Source organism: Cucurbita pepo, chromosome LG10 (assembly GCF_002806865.2).
Source record: "Cucurbita pepo subsp. pepo cultivar mu-cu-16 chromosome LG10, ASM280686v2, whole genome shotgun sequence".
Taxonomy (NCBI): Eukaryota; Viridiplantae; Streptophyta; class Magnoliopsida; order Cucurbitales; family Cucurbitaceae; genus Cucurbita; species Cucurbita pepo.
This window is the reverse complement of record NC_036647.1, coordinates 2,595,064-2,618,002: the sequence shown is the minus strand read 5'-3', so window position 1 is coordinate 2,618,002 and position 22,939 is coordinate 2,595,064. Positions and strand designations below refer to the sequence as shown.

At 38.7% G+C, this 22,939-nt stretch overlaps 5 protein-coding genes across 7 annotated transcripts; 4 read left to right on the top strand and 1 right to left on the bottom strand.

Annotated features, from left to right (window-relative positions):
• Nucleotides 1-1,298: 1,298 nt before the first annotated feature.
• Nucleotides 1,299-2,364, bottom strand: LOC111804450 (protein IRX15-LIKE-like). Its single transcript, XM_023689257.1, has one exon. It carries the CDS (start codon nt 2,326-2,328, stop codon nt 1,399-1,401), a length of 930 nt encoding a protein of 309 aa, XP_023545025.1. The 5' UTR covers nt 2,329-2,364; the 3' UTR covers nt 1,299-1,398.
• A 1,523-nt stretch (nt 2,365-3,887) lies between these two features.
• LOC111803515 (probable inactive receptor kinase At5g67200) lies at nt 3,888-7,106 on the top strand. The gene is made up of 2 exons (XM_023687953.1): nt 3,888-5,547; nt 6,163-7,106. Exons 1-2 carry the CDS (start codon nt 4,113-4,115, stop codon nt 6,711-6,713), a joined length of 1,986 nt encoding a protein of 661 aa, XP_023543721.1. The 5' UTR covers nt 3,888-4,112; the 3' UTR covers nt 6,714-7,106.
• A 212-nt stretch (nt 7,107-7,318) lies between these two features.
• LOC111803516 (protein WHI4) lies at nt 7,319-12,957 on the top strand. 2 transcript variants are annotated; one of them, XM_023687955.1, is made up of 10 exons: nt 7,319-7,742; nt 9,458-9,520; nt 10,340-10,424; nt 10,533-10,601; nt 10,880-10,952; nt 11,176-11,227; nt 12,091-12,179; nt 12,261-12,330; nt 12,405-12,490; nt 12,573-12,957. In XM_023687955.1, exons 1-10 carry the CDS (start codon nt 7,410-7,412, stop codon nt 12,613-12,615), a joined length of 963 nt encoding a protein of 320 aa, XP_023543723.1. In that variant the 5' UTR covers nt 7,319-7,409; the 3' UTR covers nt 12,616-12,957. The 2 variants fall into 2 exon arrangements, with proteins under 2 accessions (XP_023543723.1, XP_023543722.1); XM_023687954.1 differs by having other exon boundaries at nt 10,877-10,952.
• Nucleotides 12,958-14,565: 1,608 nt separating this feature from the next.
• Nucleotides 14,566-15,992, top strand: LOC111803517 (ethylene-responsive transcription factor RAP2-10-like). Its single transcript, XM_023687956.1, has one exon. The coding sequence runs from the start codon at nt 15,269-15,271 to the stop codon at nt 15,800-15,802; it is 534 nt and encodes a 177-aa protein (XP_023543724.1). The 5' UTR covers nt 14,566-15,268; the 3' UTR covers nt 15,803-15,992.
• A 2,912-nt stretch (nt 15,993-18,904) lies between these two features.
• On the top strand, nt 18,905-22,155 carry LOC111803467 (floral homeotic protein APETALA 2-like). Of its 2 annotated transcripts, none has more exons than XM_023687873.1 (10): nt 18,905-19,697; nt 19,915-19,940; nt 20,085-20,115; nt 20,198-20,285; nt 20,380-20,525; nt 20,615-20,659; nt 20,778-20,872; nt 20,974-21,140; nt 21,244-21,495; nt 21,576-22,155. In XM_023687873.1, exons 1-10 carry the CDS (start codon nt 19,189-19,191, stop codon nt 21,777-21,779), a joined length of 1,563 nt encoding a protein of 520 aa, XP_023543641.1. In that variant the 5' UTR covers nt 18,905-19,188; the 3' UTR covers nt 21,780-22,155. The 2 variants fall into 2 exon arrangements, with proteins under 2 accessions (XP_023543641.1, XP_023543640.1); XM_023687872.1 differs by having other exon boundaries at nt 21,570-22,155.
• The last annotated feature ends 784 nt before the right edge of the window (nt 22,156-22,939 follow it).

Below are 22,939 nucleotides of genomic sequence, written 5' to 3'. Positions count from 1 at the left end.
TTTTTTTTTTTTTTTTGTTATTCTCTTTGTCCATTCCATTTCTTAAGCATTTTTAATTTCTTAATTTTCATGCCAACTTCCTGCTCTAACCATCTTACAAAAATACCCATAATGTTCATCAACTTGAATATTATTAACAGTTTTGTTGACTAACTACTAAAACAAATCGATGCAAATTAAAATTAAACCATGAATTGAATTTGAAAGAAGTGGAGTATAATGTCTTCATTTATACACATTAGTTGTCCCGTCAAATTACATTTTATTTTTACAAAAAAAAAAAAAAAGGAATTTGAATTAGAAGAGGGAAGGAGAAAGGGAGGCAAAAGTCAAAATGGTTGGGTGAGGGAATTGATAAAAGTATTGGTGGTAGTGCCCAATGTGGGGCCCCCATTAGATGGCTTTGTTTCTTTCAGCCTTGCCTTTGTCTCAACGTCAACTTTTCTCTGAATTTTGGTCTCCACAGACACCCCATTAAATCAAATTTCTATACCTTCATTTCAAATCAACATTTATTCATAATTGTATCCAATACATTATTTTAACGTTTCTTAATATGTAAACGAAATGATTTCATGAAAACTTTTAATGATTTGAATGTAAATGATAATGGGTCGACTCTTTTATCTTTTCTTTTTCTTTAAGGATTCCAACTTATTCAATTATTTTAATTCAATCAGTTTGTTACAGCCCATGTAATTGCCCAATCCCACTTTGTTACAATTGCTATGTTTCTAAAATTTGAGCTAAAAGAATGATGAACCAAGACACATACCCGAGTAAAATAGCCGATGAGTTTTTTCGACTATGAAACTCATTTTCTACAATCAGCCACAGGTGGTGAGAGCTTGAATTTAACTACTAACTACTTTTAATATATTGATTAAAAATGAAGGATAAATTAATTAGAAATAGCACATTAATTAAAAGTGTGAAAGAAAAGGTAAAATAGTGACTCTACATGGTACAATTAGTGCAACTATACACGAACAAGGAGATTAGCATTAATGAATCATTGATGCAAAGTATTAATTAGCCACAATTACAGGGACAATAGTAGGTTGGCTCACATTAAGTCAAAAATTATTTAACACCTTTGCCATGTATATATACTAATTTTAAAATTTGAAGTTTTTGAGAGTTTTAATAAAGTAAAATGATTATATATAAAATTAAAGTGATTAATATTTGTATTTAGAATCCGACCTAAAATTATTGAGATGGGGTTGGAAGGAAACGGAATTGAAATGGTTGTTTTTGCATTGGAGGAGGAAGATATTTTTTTGATTTGAAAGTAAGGATGAAAAAGATGTTTTGATAACATAAATAAAATAGCGACATTATGAATCAGTTGAAGGAAAAAACGCGACGCCGTATTATAGGCAAAGAGAGTAACGCCTAGGACCTGAACGTCGTCGTGTTATGACAAAATTGGAAACAATTCTCATCCATCCGCTCGATCACATAGTGTCCAAGTGTATGAGTGGCCTCCACCAAATTTTCATTGCAAAGAAATTCGTCGCTGCAGACTCTCTCCACTTCGCCGTTAAAATCATGCACAAAAACCTGCGTTTTGGGGTTCCCTCCTTTTTTGCTCCTCGCCAGAACCCCAGCCGTGTAAATGGCCGACATTCGTCCGGGTGCGTCGGGCCAGTCCCCTCGTGGGCCATCTACTAGAATCACGTCCCAATCAACATCGTACACGTGGTTCGGAAGGTCGTTGAGTCCCAGCCTGCAGTCGGAGAACAGAAGATTCTGTACGGGACGGCACTCGTTCCGAATCTGCTCTCTAACCGTGGAAATCAGTTCGTTCAATTCGGTTATCTTAGTGGTGTACTGCACGTCGTAGGCGTCAATTTCGGGGTGTTTTTCTTCGATGAAGGCAGCGTAGTATCGATTCTCGTCGATGAAGACAGTGCGGCCGTTGTGGTTGAGGGATTTCCAGAGAAGGGTCTCTTGGGTGAGGCCGAAGATGAGGAAATTACATGGAGTGGAGCATTTTCGGAGGACGTCGGAGATGGGCTTGAGATCGGAGTGGGTCATGTGGAAGGAGTCATTGGATTTGGAGGCGTAGTAGAGAAGGGTGTTGATGACGGTAGTGGGAAGAGGGGTGGCGGTGGAGGTGGAGACGATGGAAGAGGCGGCAACAGTAGTGGAAGCAGCGATGGGAGTAGTGGAGGCGCGGGTGTAGAGGAGGAGGAGGAGGAGGAGGAAGGCGAGGGAGAAGAAGGACAGGAAGGCAAGCAGCCAAATCTTGGAGGAGGTGCCTTGTTTGTGGATGTAAGGGTGGAGGAGAATGAGCCTGGTGTTATTGGGATTGGGTTTCATTTTTGGACAACTTTTTGGGTAAATTTGGAATTGGATTAGAGTTATAAGCAAACGGAGAGAAGTGGTGAAGGGACAGAATAACTAATTACAAGCCAAATGTCGCTTTACCTTACTGCACTATGCTCCTCTTTTTTATTTCTCAAGGAACCTCTAAACCAAGAATGAATATGTTTATATTTATGTAGCCAAACCCTGAGATGGGGGGCTGTTTACAAATTTGGGCCTTCGAATGCTTCACACAGTAGCCCATTGGGCTGTAAAGCATCTAACAGGATACAACAACATAATTCATCTTAAATTATTTAACATAAATGAATTTTGGTGGGATGAGTTATGGCAATGATAATGTTATGATTGTTTAAGAGACGATAGGACGGATGGTTTTGGCACAGCATGTGGTTACCAACCCAACCCGCCCACCTAAATATAGGACGTTTTTGTTTTTCGTTCTGCCATTCCCAACCAATTATTTTATATTTTTACCTGCCCTTTATTTAATTTATTACACTTGTCGGTTACTTAATGACTAAGTAATTATTTAATTAATTACCCATCACCATAAACTAAAATAAACTAACCCTTTTTCTAAATATGCATTACTTGACCATGCGGTGAATTAAATAAAATAAATAAAATTGTTTCTATTTATATGAAATGGGTTATTTAAAAAATATATTATTTAAAGCATACTGGAAAAATAGTCAAGTAGACATGATTGTAAAGGGAGATTGGTGTCCTTTATTTGTTGGGAATGTCAAAATTATGAATGAGATATTGACGGTGTGAAGATTATGGGCTCCAAAATTGTATTCTTTATTTGAACACTAGAATCAAGAAACAACACAAGGAATATATTATTTGCTTATATGATCCAACCCAAACTTTACTACCTCTTATTCTCATTTATACGTTTATTATATAAATATTTTTTTTTTATATTTATAATATTTGATGACACTTTCGTGATAATTAAAGTACTTCCCCTTGATGTTGATAAAGGTTTTTTTTTTTAGGATTTTAAAAGCATTAAAATAATTTGAATGAATGGAGTCTTTATATTTTGTTTTCCAACTTGCTAAGTTATACATAAAGTGAATAAATCCCTTTTCTTTCCTTTTCTTTATCATTTCCTTTATTTATTTATTTATTTATTTTTAATTTCAATCAATTTTATTTTATTTTGTTTGGGGGAANCAATATTTATCCTGTTTATTAAAATTATTGGTAAAGAACAAATAATTAACTATTTAATAAAACACCTAGAGAGGATAGAAATAATACTTTATATAAAAGAAAAACATTATAAATCAATGTCTTTGTTGACAATTTTTTTTTTGTTCCTAATAGAATGTATTGGAGGGTCGGTCACATGTGATGCACTATTTTGATTCACTTTACCACTCACCTCTTCTTCTCTTTGTTACTTTTTGACCTTTTTATATCTTACAATAAATTGGTTAAAAAAAAAAAAAAAAAAGCTTAAAAAGGTAGAGGGTTATTAGATAAAAATAAAAAATTATATGGAAAAGTATTTAGAGAATTTCAAAATGAAGTAATTAAAGTTGTAATTTAAGAAAAATAGTAAAATAATTGCTGCAAGTAGAATTTGCAGTGGTGATTGGAGTCAAACGCTTGGCAACAAATTTCCTTCACTCCCTACGACACACCTCACGCGATGGTCCCTTGTACAAAAAGGGCCAGCTGCACTCGTTTCCTCTCTTGTCTCTCCACCACTTCCTTCATACTCTCCGCCGCCGTCTCGGTTGGGAGCTCCGGTTTGGATAATGATTCCCAACCCACCCACATTCCTCCCAACCTTTCCACTTCTCTGTTGTGTTGTGCTGTGTTCTCTCTCCGCCTTTTCCGCCTCAGGATTTGCCTTTCAAATTCCGCCGCCTGCGCTTGTCCCACCGGAAGAATTGCGGTTGCCTTCCGACGCCGTTTCTCTTCTGTCCTTCAAGTCCAAAGCCGACTTGGACAACAAGCTTCTATACACTCTCAATGAGCGGTTTGACTACTGTCAATGGCAGGGCGTGAAGTGCGTCCAGGGTCGTGTTGTTAGATTGGTTCTTCAATCGTTTGGTCTCCGAGGGACATTGGCTCCAAATACAGTGTCTCAGCTCGACCAGCTTCGGATCCTCAGCCTGCATAACAACTCCCTCGAGGGACCCATTCCTGACCTATCCGGACTCTTCAACCTTAAATCTCTCTTCCTCGGCCGAAACTCCTTTGTTGGGTCTTTTCCGCCGTCGATTCTCACTCTTCACCGGCTTCAGACTCTCGATCTTTCCTATAACAACTTCACGGGTCCGCTTCCGGTGAGGCTTTCCTCCTTGGACCGGCTCATTACTCTCCGGCTTGAATGGAATGGTTTCAATGGAAGTATTCCTCCATTAAACCAGTCCTTCCTTGAGGTCTTCAATGTCGCGGGGAATAACCTGACCGGGCAAATTCCAGTTACCCCCACACTGTCGCGTTTCAACACGTCGTCGTTTTTCTGGAACCCAGATCTCTGCGGCGAGATCGTCAACAAGGCATGCCACTCACGCGCTCCATTCTTTGAAGCTTCCAATGCTACTCCACCATCTCTCCCTTCCGACCAAAGCGCACAGTCACAGGACATACTTCTCTCTCCGGTCTCTCATGTTAAGCACAAGGAAACCGGTCTGATTGTGGGGCTTTCAGTCGGCGCCGCAGTTTTAATAGCAGGTCTTTTATGTTTCTATGTAGCTGCCAGAACCCAAAGAAAAACCGCGTCGAAGCCGGAAATTCCGCCATTCGAAACCGACACTGCGTTTTCCACAGCTTCCGCAATCAACGGCCGAGGCGACGGAAAGGGCGAACTTCAAGCCAAAATGAAAGAAATTGAAGATATACCTAAAGTCCAGAAGAGTGGTAGTCTTATATTTTGTGAAGGGGAGGCAGAGTTATTCAGCTTAGAGCAGTTAATGAGGGCTTCGGCCGAGCTGCTCGGTAGAGGCACAATGGGAACTACGTACAAAGCAGTACTCTGCAACCAGCTAATCGTAACGGTGAAGCGTCTTGATGCTACTAAGACCGCCGCGACGAGCAGCGAAGTTTTCGACCGGCATTTGGAAGCAGTAGGTGCGCTTCTTCACCCCAATTTGGTTCCAGTTAGGGCCTATTTCCAAGCCAGGGGAGAGAGATTAGTGGTCTACGATTACCAACCTAATGGCAGTCTTTACAACCTCATTCACGGTGAGTAAACTTATTAAGCATTTCGCTGTTGAATTTTCTTTCTGGGTTTGATCAATTCACGAGTGCGTTCTCGGTTCACGAGTCGAATTCGAAAATTCTCGACGTCGGTGGGTCCGAGTGGGGTAAAAAATATGTAGAGATGTTTTCTTTGTTGTTCTCGGTGTGGGATTACGCGGTTATTTACGGTAAAGTAGATCTGTGTCTGCCATAAGATCAGTCGGTGATGCTGGCTGGTTCTGCCAAACTGTTCCAGTAACAGCTCTGGTTTAATAATATCCTTATGGCTGTATGCGCGACTTTGCCAATGCTGGCAATGACGCCAAGAAATGGACCAAATCGCTGCTTGGCTGTAAATTAAGTCCAAATTTCAGTATATTGGTGGATTACGGGGGGTAGATGCACATCACTACATGAGAAGTGTCCAAATAACATTTCAGAACTTTTTTCTATGAATAATTCCAACATCTGACCGAAATCCTGGGCGACCACTCGTATTATTATATTTAGAGCTTTGTAGGAATGTTAATCTGGTCGTGGTTGTGAAGTTTTTAATCAAATTCAAATATATCAGTTGGGTTTAATTAATTACTTCTCACCAACTGTAATGGTGGGCAGGTTCAAGATCAGCAAGGGCTAAGCCTCTGCACTGGACATCATGCTTAAAGATTGCAGAAGATTTAGCTCAGGGAATTGCTTATATACATCAAGCTTCTAAGTTAATCCATGGCAACTTAAAGTCTACTAATGTTCTCCTTGGAGCAGAGTTTGAGGCCTGTCTCACAGACTATGGGCTTTCTGCTCTGGCTGAGTGTTGTGAAGATCCTGATGGTTCACGCTACCAAGCCCCTGAAACTCGCAAGTCCAGCCGGAATGCCACTCACAAGAGCGACGTGTATGCCTTCGGCGTGCTCTTGCTGGAGCTTTTGACAGGAAGACATCCAGCACAGCATCCATTTCTTGAGCCAACTGATATGTTAGAATGGGTAAGGATAGTTAGGGAGGATGATGGTGGGGATAGTAACCAACTTGGAATGCTTACTGAGGTGGCTAGCATCTGTAGTACTACATCCCCTGAACAGAGGCCGGCCATGTGGCAAGTTTTGAAAATGATTCTAGAAATCAAGGAGAGTGTCATGAGAGAGGACAGTGAATCTAGTGGCTTTTAACTGTTTATTGACAAAAGCTTATCAACTGTATATTTGGCTTCGAGTAAAAGGGGATAATCCCATAAGAATTAAAACCCAGGAATCTCAGATCAACGTCTTCGACTCGAAGATTGAGTGGACAATGTGGTGTGACAGTGTTTGGCAAGAGAGAAGCAGTCGCTGTGCCTGTTGAGAAGAACTGGAGGCATTAGAAATGGCGTTGTGATCTCAGAATAACAGAAACAAGGAATTGTAATCACCATCTTCTACGTATTTTTCATTGCAATGAAACAAGATCTTTATTGTTTTCGTCCTTATGAAGCAGCTTAGAATGTAGTGTCAATGGCTGACTACTGGGTTTGTGAAGCAAATTCAAAACTTGTTTTTGCAATCACAAACGAAAACCTTGAAATATACATGAAAACAGGGGATGATTTGGGGGAAGTTGCTTCATTAAAATTATCTCTATTTTTATTACTTTTGATTTTCTGGGCCATCTGACCTTTATAAAGTCCATACAATGGGCCATCTGGATAAACATTCAAATTTGGGCCATTTGGAGTTCGGTGTCTAATCTGAGCCCATTTGAGCGCAATGCTTTATCACAATTAAAGTAATCCGACCCAAAATTCAGGGCTTCCACCTCTCTCTTTCTCTCTCTCTCTCTCTCTCTCTCTCTACTTTGTCAGACTCAGACTCGGAGAGAACAGCACTCCGATGGACGACATAACGAGTTACTACGCGCCACCTCCGCAACCGCAACCACCGTCGCAGCCTTCTGGTCTTGAGGCGCCTCACTATCCCTATTACCAGGTGCCTCCTCCTCCTTCTTCAGCACCGTCGTCTCAGCATTACCTCGCTCAACACCCGCCAACCTTCGCTTCCTATGGCTTACCTTTTTTACCTCACGCAGCCTCCATTAATGAGGTCCGAACCCTATTCATAGCTGGCCTTCCTGAAGACGTCAAGCCCCGAGAAATTTACAATCTCTTCCGGGAGTTTCCGGGCTACGAGTCCTCTCATCTTCGGAGCCCCACGCAGACGACCCAGGTGTTGTACTTTGTTTTTCTAATTTGCAAAATTGTTGATTCTTGTGGCATTTTCTTTTTATTCTGAATTAGAATAGTCACTTAATTTGGGTGCCTGAATGAGAATACTCTTAGCTTCTAGAGTCTGACGTCTAAGTAAACTCGTGGACATTAGTTGCTTTAGTATCAAAGATGGAGATTAGACACCGGTTCGTAGACGATTCTGGTTTGGTTACTGTACGTTTGAGGTTCTTGAAGAAGTTCAAGATTATAATTGTTATACGTAATTAACTTGGACCTGGTTTATTTTGGCTCATTATAATTCATCTTGACCAAGTATGTAAATGTTATTTAGGGAAGGCTTGGGATGAATCCATGGTAGCCATCTAGCTAGAATTTAATGCCCTACAAGTTTGCTTAACACCCGTCATGACACGACCATGCAACTGGACCGATCAAAAAGTAAGAAACAAAAATTTAATAAGGTAAACCACATTTCTAATGAAAAAAAAAAAAAAAAAAAAAAAANATGCCTACTCTGAGATTTGTTAAATAAACTATAAGTGTGCTGTGTCATACTCTAAAGGAAATGTCAGTATCAATATTGGTGCCAATACGGTTGCCAATAGCCTAATACCAATGCAAATGTGCAATCTGGTGCTTGTGTGGCTCGATTGGCCTACTGAATTTTAGTGGCATGCAACTTTTTAACATTAACCCTTTTCACCCATCACTATTCCACAATGCTATGGAGCATGAGCACCTTTGTCATGTTTGGAACTATAGCTTTTGCTCTGCTCCTTTCACAATGTTTGTGAACCCTTCTTCAATGAAATCACTTTACCTGTCAATGACTACAGGAGCCGTGACCTTCCAATTATCTGCCTTAGCCAAGAAGTAGCAGAGAGTTTTTCATGTCCTGGACAACAAATATGACTTGGTCGGTGTCATTTTTATGCATGAAAAATTCCTTAGCCTTTGCAATTCGAATTCAACTTTGACCAATCTAAACCTTTTTGCTAGAATTTCTTTGGTAAAAAATCTTGCGCAGTAACTTCCAATGCACATTTAGATCACGACGTTACACATGTAATAATATTCTATGTTGCTTTCTTTTGTACTATTTAATTGGATGATAGTGACTTGTACTTTAGACAGATGTGTTTTGATGTCAGGGCAGCAAACTTTTTTTTGCAATGCCTAAACAGGCTTGGATTGTGTTATTAGTATCCATGTTTAAGGGTTCTCAAGTTAGTCGATGTAATCTCAGGTTCTGGGATGGTCATAGTGGTCATACGAAAGCTTGGGAACTTTTGTTTTCAACTAACAAATGCTATCCTAAGTGCTGTGGAGACCATAAACTGAGATATTAATATCCCACGTTTACAACTAACAAATATAATGCTAATTGCTAGTTTCAAATCTAGTTAATATTGAAAGCTTGCGGACCTTTGTTTGTAAAGGAAATTTACCAACTTTCTATATTCTCGACCAACAATCTACATTGCTGCAATAAGTTGTCGCATCTTTATGCAAGTACCCTTCAGATATGTGTACCGAGTGCCTATGACTGTCACTGTAACTTGTAAAAGCTTTTTCTATTCCTTTTCCATTCTCTCACGAAATATCTTATGTATACAGCATTCCTATCACCGCCTGTGTTGATGGTAGAGCATATATTTTATTGATTAGCATCATGCATGATTTTTTCTTACAATTTTTTTGGTGTGGTTACAGCCATTTGCATTTGCTGTATTCTCGGACCAGCAGTCTGCCGTAGGTGCAATGCATGCTGTAAATGTAAGTACTTGTTCCCTGCTTCTGTATTCCAAGTTCTTTCATTAAGAAAATCATGTCAATGATCAAAGGAAGTACACGAAATGAACGTGGAAGAAGAAATTAGCCCTGCCTTGGAGGATAAGCTCACCCCATCTTAAATCAGACCAGCAAGGAAAACTATCATGAGAACTATCATGCAATATAGAAAAGCATTTATTTCTGAATTTCTTATAATTAACAGCTAGAAGAGCTTCAAACTTCTGTAGCTTTCTGAAGGGAGCTGCCAAAGCAAAGCCAAGTATATAGAATAAAAACATTCTCCTCTTGTAATCTAATCCTCCAAACAAATTCATTGAAGTAATGACGTTACAATATCAGGGAACTCTTTCCATATATCAAATTTGTTTAAAACCCTGAGTTTGATTTACTATATTACCTTATGCATTGTTGGTCATTCATTGACCTTAAAAATAAGGTGGACACTGGACAGCTATCATTGCTGCTATAACACTAAACTGTTAGGGTTTGGGGAACTCGTGAGGTACACTAAATTTCTTTGGGATCCTGAACCTTGAGCTCGATTTGAGTCATTCATTGACCCGAAGGATAAGGTAGACAGCTATTGTTGCTGCTATAACACTAAACAGTTACCAATTCCTGGATTACCATTTTTCTGCTGGGCTTTCTTTTGCTTCTTATGCTTTCTCACTCTCTACTTATTCCTCGATAGAATAGCTGTTCTAAAAGTGCGCTACTTAAGGTATTCCAAGCATTGGTATAAAAAGATTTCTACTCTATGTAGTGTCTCACATTAAAACAATTGGTTGCTCTTTGTTGTAGGGGATGGTGTTTGATCTTGAGAAGCAATCAGTACTATATGTTGATTTAGCTAAATCCAATTCAAGATCAAAACGGACGAGGACAGGTACATATCTTGATGGTTGTCCTCTTATGAATTTATATTTCAATTTCTATTTTCTATAGTGGTATAACTAGTTTGAAATTTTTCGTCATGTGTTCATGAAATGGTTAGAGGATGAAAGATATGGATCGGATAAGAAAGCTAAAGTATCTATCTTTTCAAGGAGCACTCCTGATCCTGGTAAGTTGATTGCTTGACTCCTTTTCTGCCTGTAAACTCTTTCTTATACAAGCTTTTTCAAAAATTAATTAATTAAATAAATTTTTTGTCCTTTTGATACCACTTACGACTATTATTATGATTACTTTAAATGTATAAACCTGTCCTCTCTGATTTGAGGATGATTATGTGCTACCTGTACAACCTCTTGGGGTAAGAAGTAATTGATTAGCCACGCAGGGGACACATTATTCTAAAAGCTCATTTTGCACATGTTTTGCACGCTTGGGCACTAGCAGGTCTTGGCAGCACTCACATGTCTGGAATGGGTAATTCTGCTTACAACACGATTGGTTATCCATCTGCACAAAGGTCATCTGCACTACTTAGCACATCTTTATTATTGAAATGGTTGATTACAAGCTTATGTGAAGCTTATACATTATTGTATAACAATAATCACTAGTAGAATGTCCAAGGGCTTCAGTAAAAAGCTCTATACATGCCCTGACTTCTGTGTTAGTTTTTAACTTTATACTTGCGTTATTATGTTTCTTCTTCTCTGTCCTAACTAACTTGCACTTTCTATCATCAGCCATGGAAGCTTTGATAGCAAAACTGTAAATGATACAGTGGCAGCAAATGTGGTAAGGTCACTTTTTATTGCAATTTGTGATTCTGCAGTCCCTAAAAGCTGTGCCATTAAATCCTCCCCTTTCTGTCCAAAAAGCATTGTATTACCAATAATTGAATTACTTATCCTGATAAAAGTAGCAAGTAATTTTTCACTCAATTATATAGCAGATTGGGATAACATTCACGGTATTAGCCAAAACTGTTTTAATTTTCATTTTCTATCCTTTTGAAATTGGCTACTCATTTTCCTTTAAATTTTTATAGTTCAATGTCTGTCTATGGGCTTCATTGTTGTACTGTGGTTTATTTTGACGAAAAGAATCATAAGAATGGTTTTGAGGGTAGATAGGTTGCGGGAGGATGTGTGGATATGGTGGACACACTGTAATGCCTCCCCATGGGTTCATAATTCGAAATTGTTTCTTAACATTTGTATTTACCAAAAGTTGATTTCTTGTAGGTTGGTTTGTATTCCACACTTTTCTTTTGGCCTTCCTGTGGGTTTCTTTTAGTACATGTGGTGAAAAGTTAATTTTCCCATTACAAAATAATGACCTCTCTAACGGGAGGCTTAACTTACCGTGAACAAACAAAGGGGAAACTTTATTTACCAACTTCTACAATAATATTTGCTCGTATTCCTTTTGTTTTTTGTTGTCTCTTTTCAAGTGGAGGGGAATTCTGGGAACAGGGCTGCAACGATATTAAATCTGGTTAATTTGAAGTTTCTTCCATGACATATTTAATACTTAGACGTAAATAAAGTCACCTTGTGTTTAGGTGAAAATATCTTAGTTATGTGTGAATGACCTTGTGTAGCACAATCTATGTAGTGACTTTTGTTAACTTTGGCCTAATTATTCTTCATTTCCAGACTCCTCAAAATCCCCCATGTCCAACACTTTTTGTGGCAAATCTAGGGCCAAGTTGCACAGAGCAAGAACTTGTTCAAATTTTTTCTAGGTTGGTAATTTACTGCACGTTATTGGGTTATGTTCTGATCTTAGAACTTGTATTATCTGTTTATTTGATTATTCCTTCCAGATGCCCGGGGTTTTTAAAACTAAAGATGCAGAGCACGTATGGGGCCCCAGTTGCTTTTGTTGATTTTCAGGTTAGCACGGCCCTTCCTTTTCTCAACATTATTTTCCTGTTGTTGATATTTTTTTTTCTACTTCGATGGTTCAGGATACCGCCTGTTCAACTGGAGCACTGAACCATCTGCAAGGCTCAATTCTGTACTCGTCACCTCCTGGGGAGGGCATGCGATTGGAGTATCCTTTTGCAAGATTATTATTCTTTACAACTGCACTGCTACATCATGTCTAAAAATGTTTTGCTTAACCCAGAATTTAGGTACGCAAAATCACGAATGGGTATGCGAAAGAAATTGAAATGAATAATACAAGGAGCGAGAACAGGAGCCAAAAAGGAAGTCAAGTAAAGAGAAACCCTCGGGCGATGTTCCCACATGAATCTATGAAGGCCAGAGGAGTTTCATTACTTGTACTGTTGTGCAGGTGAGTAAATTTGCCACATATGCGATGCCCATTTTTTGATTGTATGTATCAAATTCCATGCTCATTGGATAACGCTGATAAAGCTGTTCCAATATGTATTGTAATATTATGGTATGTCCACCTAATGGCTAGTTGCCAAGTAAAATTTTTGTGGTAAATTCAGTGAATTATATTCAATCGTGGAGTTTTAATATCATCAAATCCTTAATTGGTTGGGACTAGTTTAAGGAATATCGTTTCTCCATCTGCTCTTCCTCTTTGTTTTGTGGTTAAGCAGCGATGAATTATCTGTTTGTTCTTATCCAACTTTGTAGCTTTGACTTTGAATGAAATTTTAATTTCACACGTGTTTTGTAAGCTAAATTCATTGAATTGGTTTTTTTTCTTCTTCAAGCACTTATCTTATTTTTAACTAAAAGAATTTTCGTTGACCAGCTTCTAAAAATCAAAGTTATTGTCAATTTCACGTCACTTTTAAAAACACATTATTTTTCTTGTAGATTTAAAAATGTGGAATTGAGTAAATATCCAAAAAATCAAGAGCTCAAAAGTCAATGGGTGAGAATTTTAATTTAGCGAAAGTCCATGCTACCTACAAGACTCTAATTACCCTGCCCTGTCTCTTTCCCATTGTGTTAAGTTCTGTGAGTCTTTCATTGTTATAATCATTTCCTCCAAGATGAATTGTACATAAACAAGTATTAATGGGACAATGGGTCCTTATATTAAGATTGAAAGGTATTGTATTTGTATTAGTAGAGATGATGAAATTTATAGGAATTTTGGGCCTGAATTAGGGGCAGGGGCGACACAAACAAGGATTATAAGAAGAAACAAACATGTCCGCAGATATCGTTATCGTGTGGAGTAAAAGTCAATCGTCCCCCAACCGTATCCGCCCACCGACCACCCACCACTCACCGACCTTCCCCCTTCTTTCCATTTTTTACTTTTGGTTATAACTTTAAAAAAATACCATTTTGGTTAGGTATTTTATATGTTTCAAACCAAACTTTAGAAATTCATAGTAATATTTATGCTAAATAAAATAGTGAGTTTAAGAATGAAAGTATATAGTAATACATATATATATATATATATACACATTTGGAAGTCCACTTGAGGTTTCACACAAAATGACAGTCCCACTCCCCCACTACCCTTCCACTATTCTAATTATGGTTTGTTTTTATTTAATGCCCATCTTATATTAAATAATAAAATCAACAGAATGGAATTTAAATTCAGGTTCGAGTCTTCACATTTCATTATGACCGATGGTTTTATTTCTCTAAAAAATCATGTAATATTAGGAAACATTAAATTAAATTACGATGCATTGCTTTCAAACTCATATAATCAATCAATATCTTTTCTAAAAGATGTAGAGATCAAATATGAAAAGGGAAGTATCAAATAAATTATATTTTTAGCCAAAAAAGAAAAGTGGTGAGGTGAGACTGTACTGAGACGTCACGTGGCACACTACAGCTGCAAAAAGAAAATATATATAATATGAAAAAAACCAATGAATGTTTTCATCGATGATTGGTTGGAACAAAATTATTTAAAAAATAAAGGTGTGGACACCTTTGAAGTGTCACGAACCCAATATATATTCACGTTGCCGTCTGCTGATGGTTTAAATTTTTTATAAATTTTTAAAAACTGCAAAGATAGCTATAAGATTTTTAAAATTAAGCATAATTAAAATATATCAGAAGAAAGTAGGTGGCACCGCTTTTAAAAATCTGTTGCTACTTTTAAAATGGGATTTAAGAATTGAAATGTTTGATATAAAGGGGGTGAGATTTTGTCGGTGAATTTCACTTTGGGCGCACATAAATATAAACCTTTTATTTCTAATTTATTGAGATACGGAAAAGAAGAAGAAGAAAAAGAAAAAAAAAAAGATATATGAACGTGGGAGGCTAATTGAGATGAGAAACTTGGAGGCTAATTGAGATGAGAAACTTGGAGGCTAATTGAGATGAGAAACTTGGAGGCTAATTGAGATGAGAAACTTGGAGGCTAATTGAGATGAGAAACTTGGAGGCTAATTGAGATGAGAAACTTGGAGGCTAATTGAGATGAGAAACTTGGAGGCTAATTGAGATGAGAAACTTGGAGGCTAATTGAGATGAGAAACTTGGAGGCTAATTGAGATGAGAAACTTGGAGGCTAATTGAGATGAGAAACTTGGAGGCTAATTGAGATGAGAAACTTGGAGGCTAATTGAGATGAGAAACTTGGAGGCTAATTGAGATGAGAAACTTGGAGGCTAATTGAGATGAGAAACTTGGAGGCTAATTAGCAAAGTAGCAGTAGCAGCAGTAGTAGGAGTAGAGCCAAGAAGGGGAGAAATGGAGATTGCAAAATCCAAACCCAAAATCAAACCCTTTTCTCTTATCCCACAAAATTCGTAGCTGTAGTAGCAAAGCTCATCAATCGCATGCCCTTTTTGTTCCTTTTCATGAAGATTCAGATTCTGGGTTAGGCCAAGGGAGAGGTGAGATTTGGAATTGGAGGGCCATGGAGGGCGGAGGAGAGGGAGGTCGGGAGGGTACCAGAAAAAGAGGGGTCCACAATCAGAAGCTGTACAAAGGGATAAGGATGAGGAAGTGGGGGAAGTGGGTGGCTGAGATTCGAGAACCCAATAAGCGCTCCAGGATTTGGCTCGGTTCTTACTCTTCTCCAGTGGCCGCTGCCAGGGCCTACGATACCGCCGTGTATTACCTCAGAGGCCCCTCCGCCAGGCTTAATTTTCCCGAGTTGTTAGCCGGGGAAGGACGCGGAATTAGCGGCGGTGGATGTGGCAACATGTCGGCGGCTACTATACGGAAGAAAGCCACGGAGGTGGGCGCACGAGTGGATGCTCTGGAGAGTTCCTTAGGTCATCACCAACATAATCACAACAATCGGAACCATCATTCCCACGCATCGGCGTCTCCGCCAGAGACGAAAGTCTGCAGCGGGTTTTTGGATCGGATGGATTTGAACAAATTACCCGACCCGGAAGAAGATGATGAAGAAGGAGATGGAGAGTTCGAGTGGGAGAGACAATGAAGATGAAGTGGGGATACTTTTCTTACACTCAGAGACGCCAACACGCGCCACCGAGGTATGTGACGCCCGATCATCATGCCCTTGGTTGTCTCCTAATTTGGTTGTCTCTGTTTCTGGTTAGGCCGCCTCCATCTAGGGTTTTTAATTTTTTTTTTTTTTTTTTTTTTTTTTTTTTTTTNTTTTTTTGTTTTATTTTGCTTATGAGTTTTATTTTTCTTTAACCAAAAAGAAATTTTGGCCCATGTAGAAATATTATGAATGAATGAATGAATGAATGAATGAATGTACATTAATTTAGGAACCCAATTATGATGATCATCATATTCCTCTGTGTAATTGGAGTCAAAGTTTAGAAACCCCAAAAAAGAAAGAAAAAAAAAAAAAAAAAAANAAAAAAAAAGAGGACTTTTTTCGTCCACTTTGTTGACAAATGATGAGGGATGGATAGATGGATGAACGAGGAATTTATAGGAGAGGAGAAATGAGAATGAAGAATTGATTTTCTGGGGAAGAAAGGGATGGGAAAAAGAAAAAGTGATGGGAAAAATAGTAGTATTGCAACAATTTTAGAGGGAAGGGGGAGGGGGGCAGCAGGGGCCTACAAAAGGCAACCAGTTGGGGCTCCCTCCCTCGCTGGAGCTTCCTGGAGGCTCACTAACCACTAAAGTGATTAAGAATTTGGTGAAGTTAGGTATTTTTGTGGTTGGGTAGTGTTTGTCGATAATGATTAATGAATGGGATATGTTTGGTGGGTCTGTCTTGAATCATCCCAAATTCAGGCATAGTAACAGTGGGTGGGTGAGTTTTGGATGAATTAGAGCATTGTAATTAGGGAAGATAAGAAGATGGTAAAAAATGGTGAAGGAGGGAGGCATTATAATTAGAATTGGAGGTTTGTTGTTTGTTGTTTTGCCATTTATTATTCTAAAACCTTAGCTTACCTGTTCAACCAACTTTAGCGTAGAGGACAATGTGTTGGTCCAGAAATGCCGGACTCATAACTTCAACAATTACTCGTGATTGGGTTTTGAGTTTAGGATGTTGTTTCCCTCAATTACTTGAATGAAATTAATTGAAGGTGCGTGAAGCGAAGTTAGGCAAATGAGATGAGATAAAACACAAGAATGGATGATGAGAGGAGAGGGCTACACAACTCGAATATATGTAAAACTTGTCCAAGCCCACTTCCAAAGGAAATGGCAGGCTAAAGGGCATTCTTGAAATTAGGATAGATATGATGAATGAGTAAGTTACGTTATGGATGGTCGGTCAGAGCATTAATATTTTGTAGCTGAAAACAACGAACTGTTTCAGCAAATGACATTCAAAACCTTTTCTTGGAAACAAGACCTCAGAACTAAATATAGGCAAAGTGTAAGTAAGTGAGCAATGTTAGCATTGAATTTGGTGCAAATCTCAGAAAAGTAGGAAGGCCACAAAAAACAGACTTTCATGATATTAGTAAACTACATAGTACCCAAGCATTTGACTATTCAACCATTTCTCTTCCATATCAAAGATGTTGTGTATAAAATAAAAGATGGGGAGGTGATTGTGATTTAGCATTAAATAATAAAACACAACTGGCGTGTCCAATAATGTTATATAATTTCTTGAACTGGATATACATGTTATTCCTGGATATAGCAATTAGGTGGTGTCCATTTGAAAACACCCCAAAATTTATTCTCACACACATACATGACACACCCCATCTCCCCATCAAACTATTTGAGTAAGGAGGAAGAATAGTGGGCCTGGTGGGCAACCCGCCGGAGAGAGTGAGAGGTGGGCCTGGGCTTGGGAAAAAGAGCGGGTCCCACTATCAGCTATTGTTTATACTCCGGTGTCTCACCCTGGTTTCCCACCCTACATAGACCTGGGGACTCTTTGGGTTCCATATTTTAGGACCTCTTTCGAGAATTTGTCGGCTCCCGATGGACATCCCTTCATCTTTTGGCTGACTTTTCTTTTTTCTTTTTTACTCCTTTTTTTTCTTTTTGTTTATTTGAAATAATACATACTTCTCTCTCTCCCTTTCTAATTGGTTCTTCCTTGTGTTTATCGTATGGTGGAGATGCCTTTTGAGGGATATTAAGTGAAGGGTTATATATCTACGCGACCTCTGTTGGGTGTTCGCTACGCTCTGCGTCCGTTCTTTTCTTTTCTTTTCTTTTCTTTTCTTTTCTTTTCTTTTTTTTTTTTTTTAAAAAAAGAAAAAATATATAAAAAATTATTCCCTAACAAATTATGTTATCTATTTTTAGCGAAACAATATAAAGAAACAATTTTGTGTTTATTTTTGTTACAATGGGTGGGTTACTTTATCTAGTGTGCACTCAATTATGGATTACTTTTTATTTTAATACTTTCATCCAAATCTATTTAATATATTTTATTCATTTCGTTTGGTTTGTGGGCCACTTTCAAAAGAACCAATTTTGGCGTCTTTCTTAAAAAAAAGAGAGAAAAAAAAAAACGTCAAATCAATCTAAACCTAAGATATTTGAAAACATGAGTGTAATTCATAATTTAGTTTTGTAATTATAGTTTTGATTGGAAAAAAGTAGTTCGATGTTAAAATGTGGCATGTTTTGTTAGAAGGTTGAGATTCAGAATCAAGCGTCCTATAATGTAATGTATATGGTAATTAAGAGAGTAAAATGGGCGTAGCTTAAAATGCAATTAAAATGGGCAATGTACTTTTTAGACAAAGGGTTTATGTTAGAGGTGATCACCAAAGCTGTGAACAGTATAGGAACCCAGTTGTTTGGTTGGAGATTGAAACTATAATTTAATTCATTTTAAAACATATAAGTGAGTTTGAGGTGAATGATTAAGTGGATATTTTGGGGAATTGAGTAATTAGGCATCTTTCTACGTGTCTATTCCCATTATTGGGTAACACAGGATGGAGTAGTAGGAGAGAGAGAGGGAGAGAGAGAAGAGAGGAAAAAAGGTTTTCGATTTGGCTAACGTGGGAAAGTTGTGTGTAAGAAAGAGATGGTTCCTTTCTCTTTTCTTCTTTTCCTCAAATTGTATCCTTTCTCATGTTTTGCTCTCACCCCCTCAATAACAAAATAAATCTAATCAAGACAAAACAAAACAAAACATTTCCCCTTAGCTTATCACTAACACATCTTAATTCCCCCACCCTCCTTCCCTCCTTCCCTCCTTCCCTCCTTCCTTTCTTCCTTCCTTCCTTCTATTTATAAATTTCATCTCCCAAACAAAACAGAAGAGAGTGTGTGTGTGTGTGTGTGTGTGAGTTGTGAGGGTATTGAGGGCATTGAGGGTATTGAGGATATGGGATGAGGCCTCGAACACAATAGACCAAGCACAAAACCAACAAAAAAAAAAAAAAAAAAAAAAAANAAAAAAAAAAAATGTGGGATCTGAACGACTGCCCTGATGTGAGGGAGGGGGATGAATCCGAAGCCTGTTCCTCTGCCAAGACCTCCATCGAGGGAGACGGGGATGATGACAAACGGAAAAGGGTGGGATCGGCTTCCAATTCCAGTTGTTCGGCTGCGGAGGAGGAGGAGGAGGAGTTGGAGGAGGAAGAAGAGGAGGAGGAAGGATCCGATGAGGTATTGGGCTCCATGGTCATGCAAATTGACACACAAACCCCAAGCCCTGTAACTCGCCAGTTTTTCCCACTTGAAGACACTGAAATCCCACCTCCCCTTCCACTTCCAACTACCGATTCCGCCTTCCCTCGGGCTCACTGGGTTGGGGTCAAATTTGGCCATCCCGATCCTAATAATAACTCCATCAACCCCAATGACCTCTCCCACCCCATTAAGAAGAGCCGCAGAGGCCCAAGGTCTCGTAGCTCCCAGTATCGCGGGGTCACTTTCTACCGGAGAACCGGCCGCTGGGAGTCTCATATTTGGTCCGTTCCCCCCCTCCCTTTACTCTTTTTTTTTTTTTTTTTTTTTTTTTTTTTTNTTAAATTATACTCTCTCTCTCTCTCTTTCCCTCTCTCTCTCCCTCTCTCTACTGCAATTTCTGTCCCCCAAAAACCAACTTCTGCTTTTGGAATTGTGCAAACAATTGAACTGAATTGATTTGATTTTGATTTTTTCTTTTTTGGTTGTTGCACTCATCAGGGATTGTGGAAAGCAGGTTTATCTCGGTATGTTTGGTTTGTTATTGGTTACTTTTAATTTTTTTTTTTTTTTTGGGGGGGGGGGGGGGTTATTTNGGGTATATCATTCATTTCTGGCCTTCTAACAAAGATGTGATTTTTTCTCCTCCCCATCAAATGAATTGGTTACAGGTGGATTCGATACGGCACATGCAGCTGCTCGGTGAGCACTCACTGTCTCCGCGCTTCTCTATCTCTCTCTCTCTCTCTCCACCAGAACTGATTTTGTTGTTGTTGTTGTGCAGTGCTTACGATAGAGCGGCCATTAAATTCCGAGGAGTGGAAGCGGACATAAACTTCAGCATCGAAGATTACGAGGACGACTTAAAACAGGTCCTTAATTTTGGCTTTCCATCTTAATTATAACATATACATACATACATATATTATGATTCAAATGAAATGTTATGTGATGATTGATGAACAGATGGGTAATCTAACAAAGGAGGAATTTGTGCATGTTCTTCGCCGACAAAGCACTGGGTTTCCCAGAGGAAGCTCCAAGTATAGAGGTGTAACGCTTCACAAGTGTGGAAGATGGGAGGCTCGAATGGGCCAATTTCTTGGCAAGAAGTATTCCCCTCCCCCTTACTCCATTTCCCTTCTTGTTCTATCTCTTCTTTATATCCATACCCAATTTTTATTTTCCCCCAATTTTACAGGTATGTTTATCTGGGTTTGTTTGATACCGAGATCGAAGCCGCAAGGTTTGTTTTTATTTTCCCTTCCATCTCTCTGGACACAAGAAACCAGGAAAGAAGTTGCGTTTGATGTCGTTTATTCATTTTACAAATAAAAAATTTAATCCGATGATGATAACGATAGGGCTTATGATAAAGCTGCAATCAAGTGTAATGGCAAAGAAGCTGTCACCAATTTCGATCCCAGCATTTACGAGAGTGAGCTGAATCCGACAACTGGTAACACACAAGAAAAAAACACACACACGCAGACTATTGTTTTAACTTGTTGGAAATGAATGATCTTTTCTGTTTTGTTTTTTGAATTCACATTATAACAGACTCAACTAGCAATTTAGCAGACCACAGTCTTGATTTGAGTCTGGGAAATTCAAGCTCAAAGCAAAATGACAGCCCAAATGGTTCCTTAGATCCGCACCATTCTTCTTCAGCTCCTCTACCGATGGAAGCTGATTGGCAACGTAGTCAAGGATTTAGGCCTCCGCAGGTTCTTTCAAATTTACGTAAAAGAATGTTTTTTTTTTTTTTTTTTTTTTTTTTTTTTTTTTTTNTGGGTGTTTACGAATTTGTGGCATGTGTATCATGCGCAGCTAAATTTGCTGCAAGAATCAAGCGGAGGAGGAGGTAGTGGAAACAAAAATTACAATAATGCACAGAGAGGAAACACTAATAGGTACCTGGAGAGAGAAACTATGCAGCTGCTAAGCCAAACACACATTCAATCTCCAATTTCCTTTGAAATGCAAAGACATGGGCAATTCAGGCGGCAGGCGAGTGGTGTAGATCAGCCCCACTCGCAGATATTGCTTCACAATCAAAATCATCCAACCTTCAATTATCAAGTACGTGTAATTAATAATTTAGAGAAGAAAAAAGTGTTGGTTTTTTAAATTTTGATTTGTTGTTGTTGTTGAAGATTCAGTTTCCGGGCAGCAGTAATGGAGGCCGAATAATAGGAAGTGATCTATCACTATCTCTAAGTGATCATCAGAATCAAGTTGTTGAATCGGGGCCATCGCAAGTTCTTGCAACTGCTGCAGCATCATCAGGATTCTCTCCCCAGATTAGACCTTCCAAGAATTGGCTGCACAAGAATGGGTTTCATTGTCTCATTAGACCCTCCTAATAAGTTCTACAAAATTTCTCTCCCCCGCCCCCAGAAAAAAGAGTCAGTCATGTTTTAATTTTAATTTATTCTGTCCTGTCCGCTTCCCGACGAGAATCTAGAAAGAAAAAAAGTGTTGTAGTAAAAGTTGAAGGTGGTGGTAATGGGTGGGAGAAAAAAGCTACAACTTTTCTGACCGAGAATTCATTGTGCCATTACCAATTCCCAATTCCTTAGACATTTGCTTTGTTTCGGCTATGTACTACTATATATTTACCCTATGTTCCAACGCTCATTTTTAGTAATTTGTACATACTTGTTTGAAAGAAGCTGCTAGGAAGGGGGCCTTCTTGTTGTAGCCTCATCAAATTGAATGATCATTTTCCGACGATTGTCATTTTCTTGTTATTGGGAGAGATTCCGTCCGGGGCGGGGCGGGGCGGGGCGGGGCGGAGAGGGGGAGACAGGAAAAAAAAGAAAAAGCAAAGAAGAAAATGTGAGTGAATGGGGGATATGAATAGTCGGCATCATAGTGTCCTTTGAATCAATTCTCCCTCAGCCAAAAGCAGTCAGACACTGCTATTAATGACCACCACGGGTTCCTTTCATCCCTAAACCCCAAACCCCAAACCCCCCCTCTTCCTATTTCCTCCAATCCCCTTTCTTTTCAATTTTCATTCACTCTGTTTATCTTTTTTTGCCTTTACAGCTCAAAATTTTCATAATACTCACTCCCTTTTCACTATCCTCTTCCCTTGTATTATTAGTTTTGGTGTTGAAATGACTGGGTTTATGATCTCCAGAAAGGCAATATACTCATATTTAATCATCACCTAACAAACATTGGTCAAGTTTAATTCTTTTTTTAATTAAAAGATAAACAATTCCAATCAATATAATATTGGTTGCAAATTTCGTCACTCGGACCGTCATCACTCATTATTTTAATCCATGCTGCCATTCTAATTTAGTCAACCAATGGATTTGAGATGATTAAATTAGAAGGGTAGCAGATTCCACGCGTCTTTCATTCAACGGGTATGCACACCACACGCCACTTCCTCTGCAAAAACCCTGGGAGTTTGAATGATTAGAGGAAGGTTTTAGCGCCGTGCCCTTAAATTATTGTCCCACACAGCGGTAGAGCACCGGGTAACGTAGCAAATGCCTGCATCTATGCG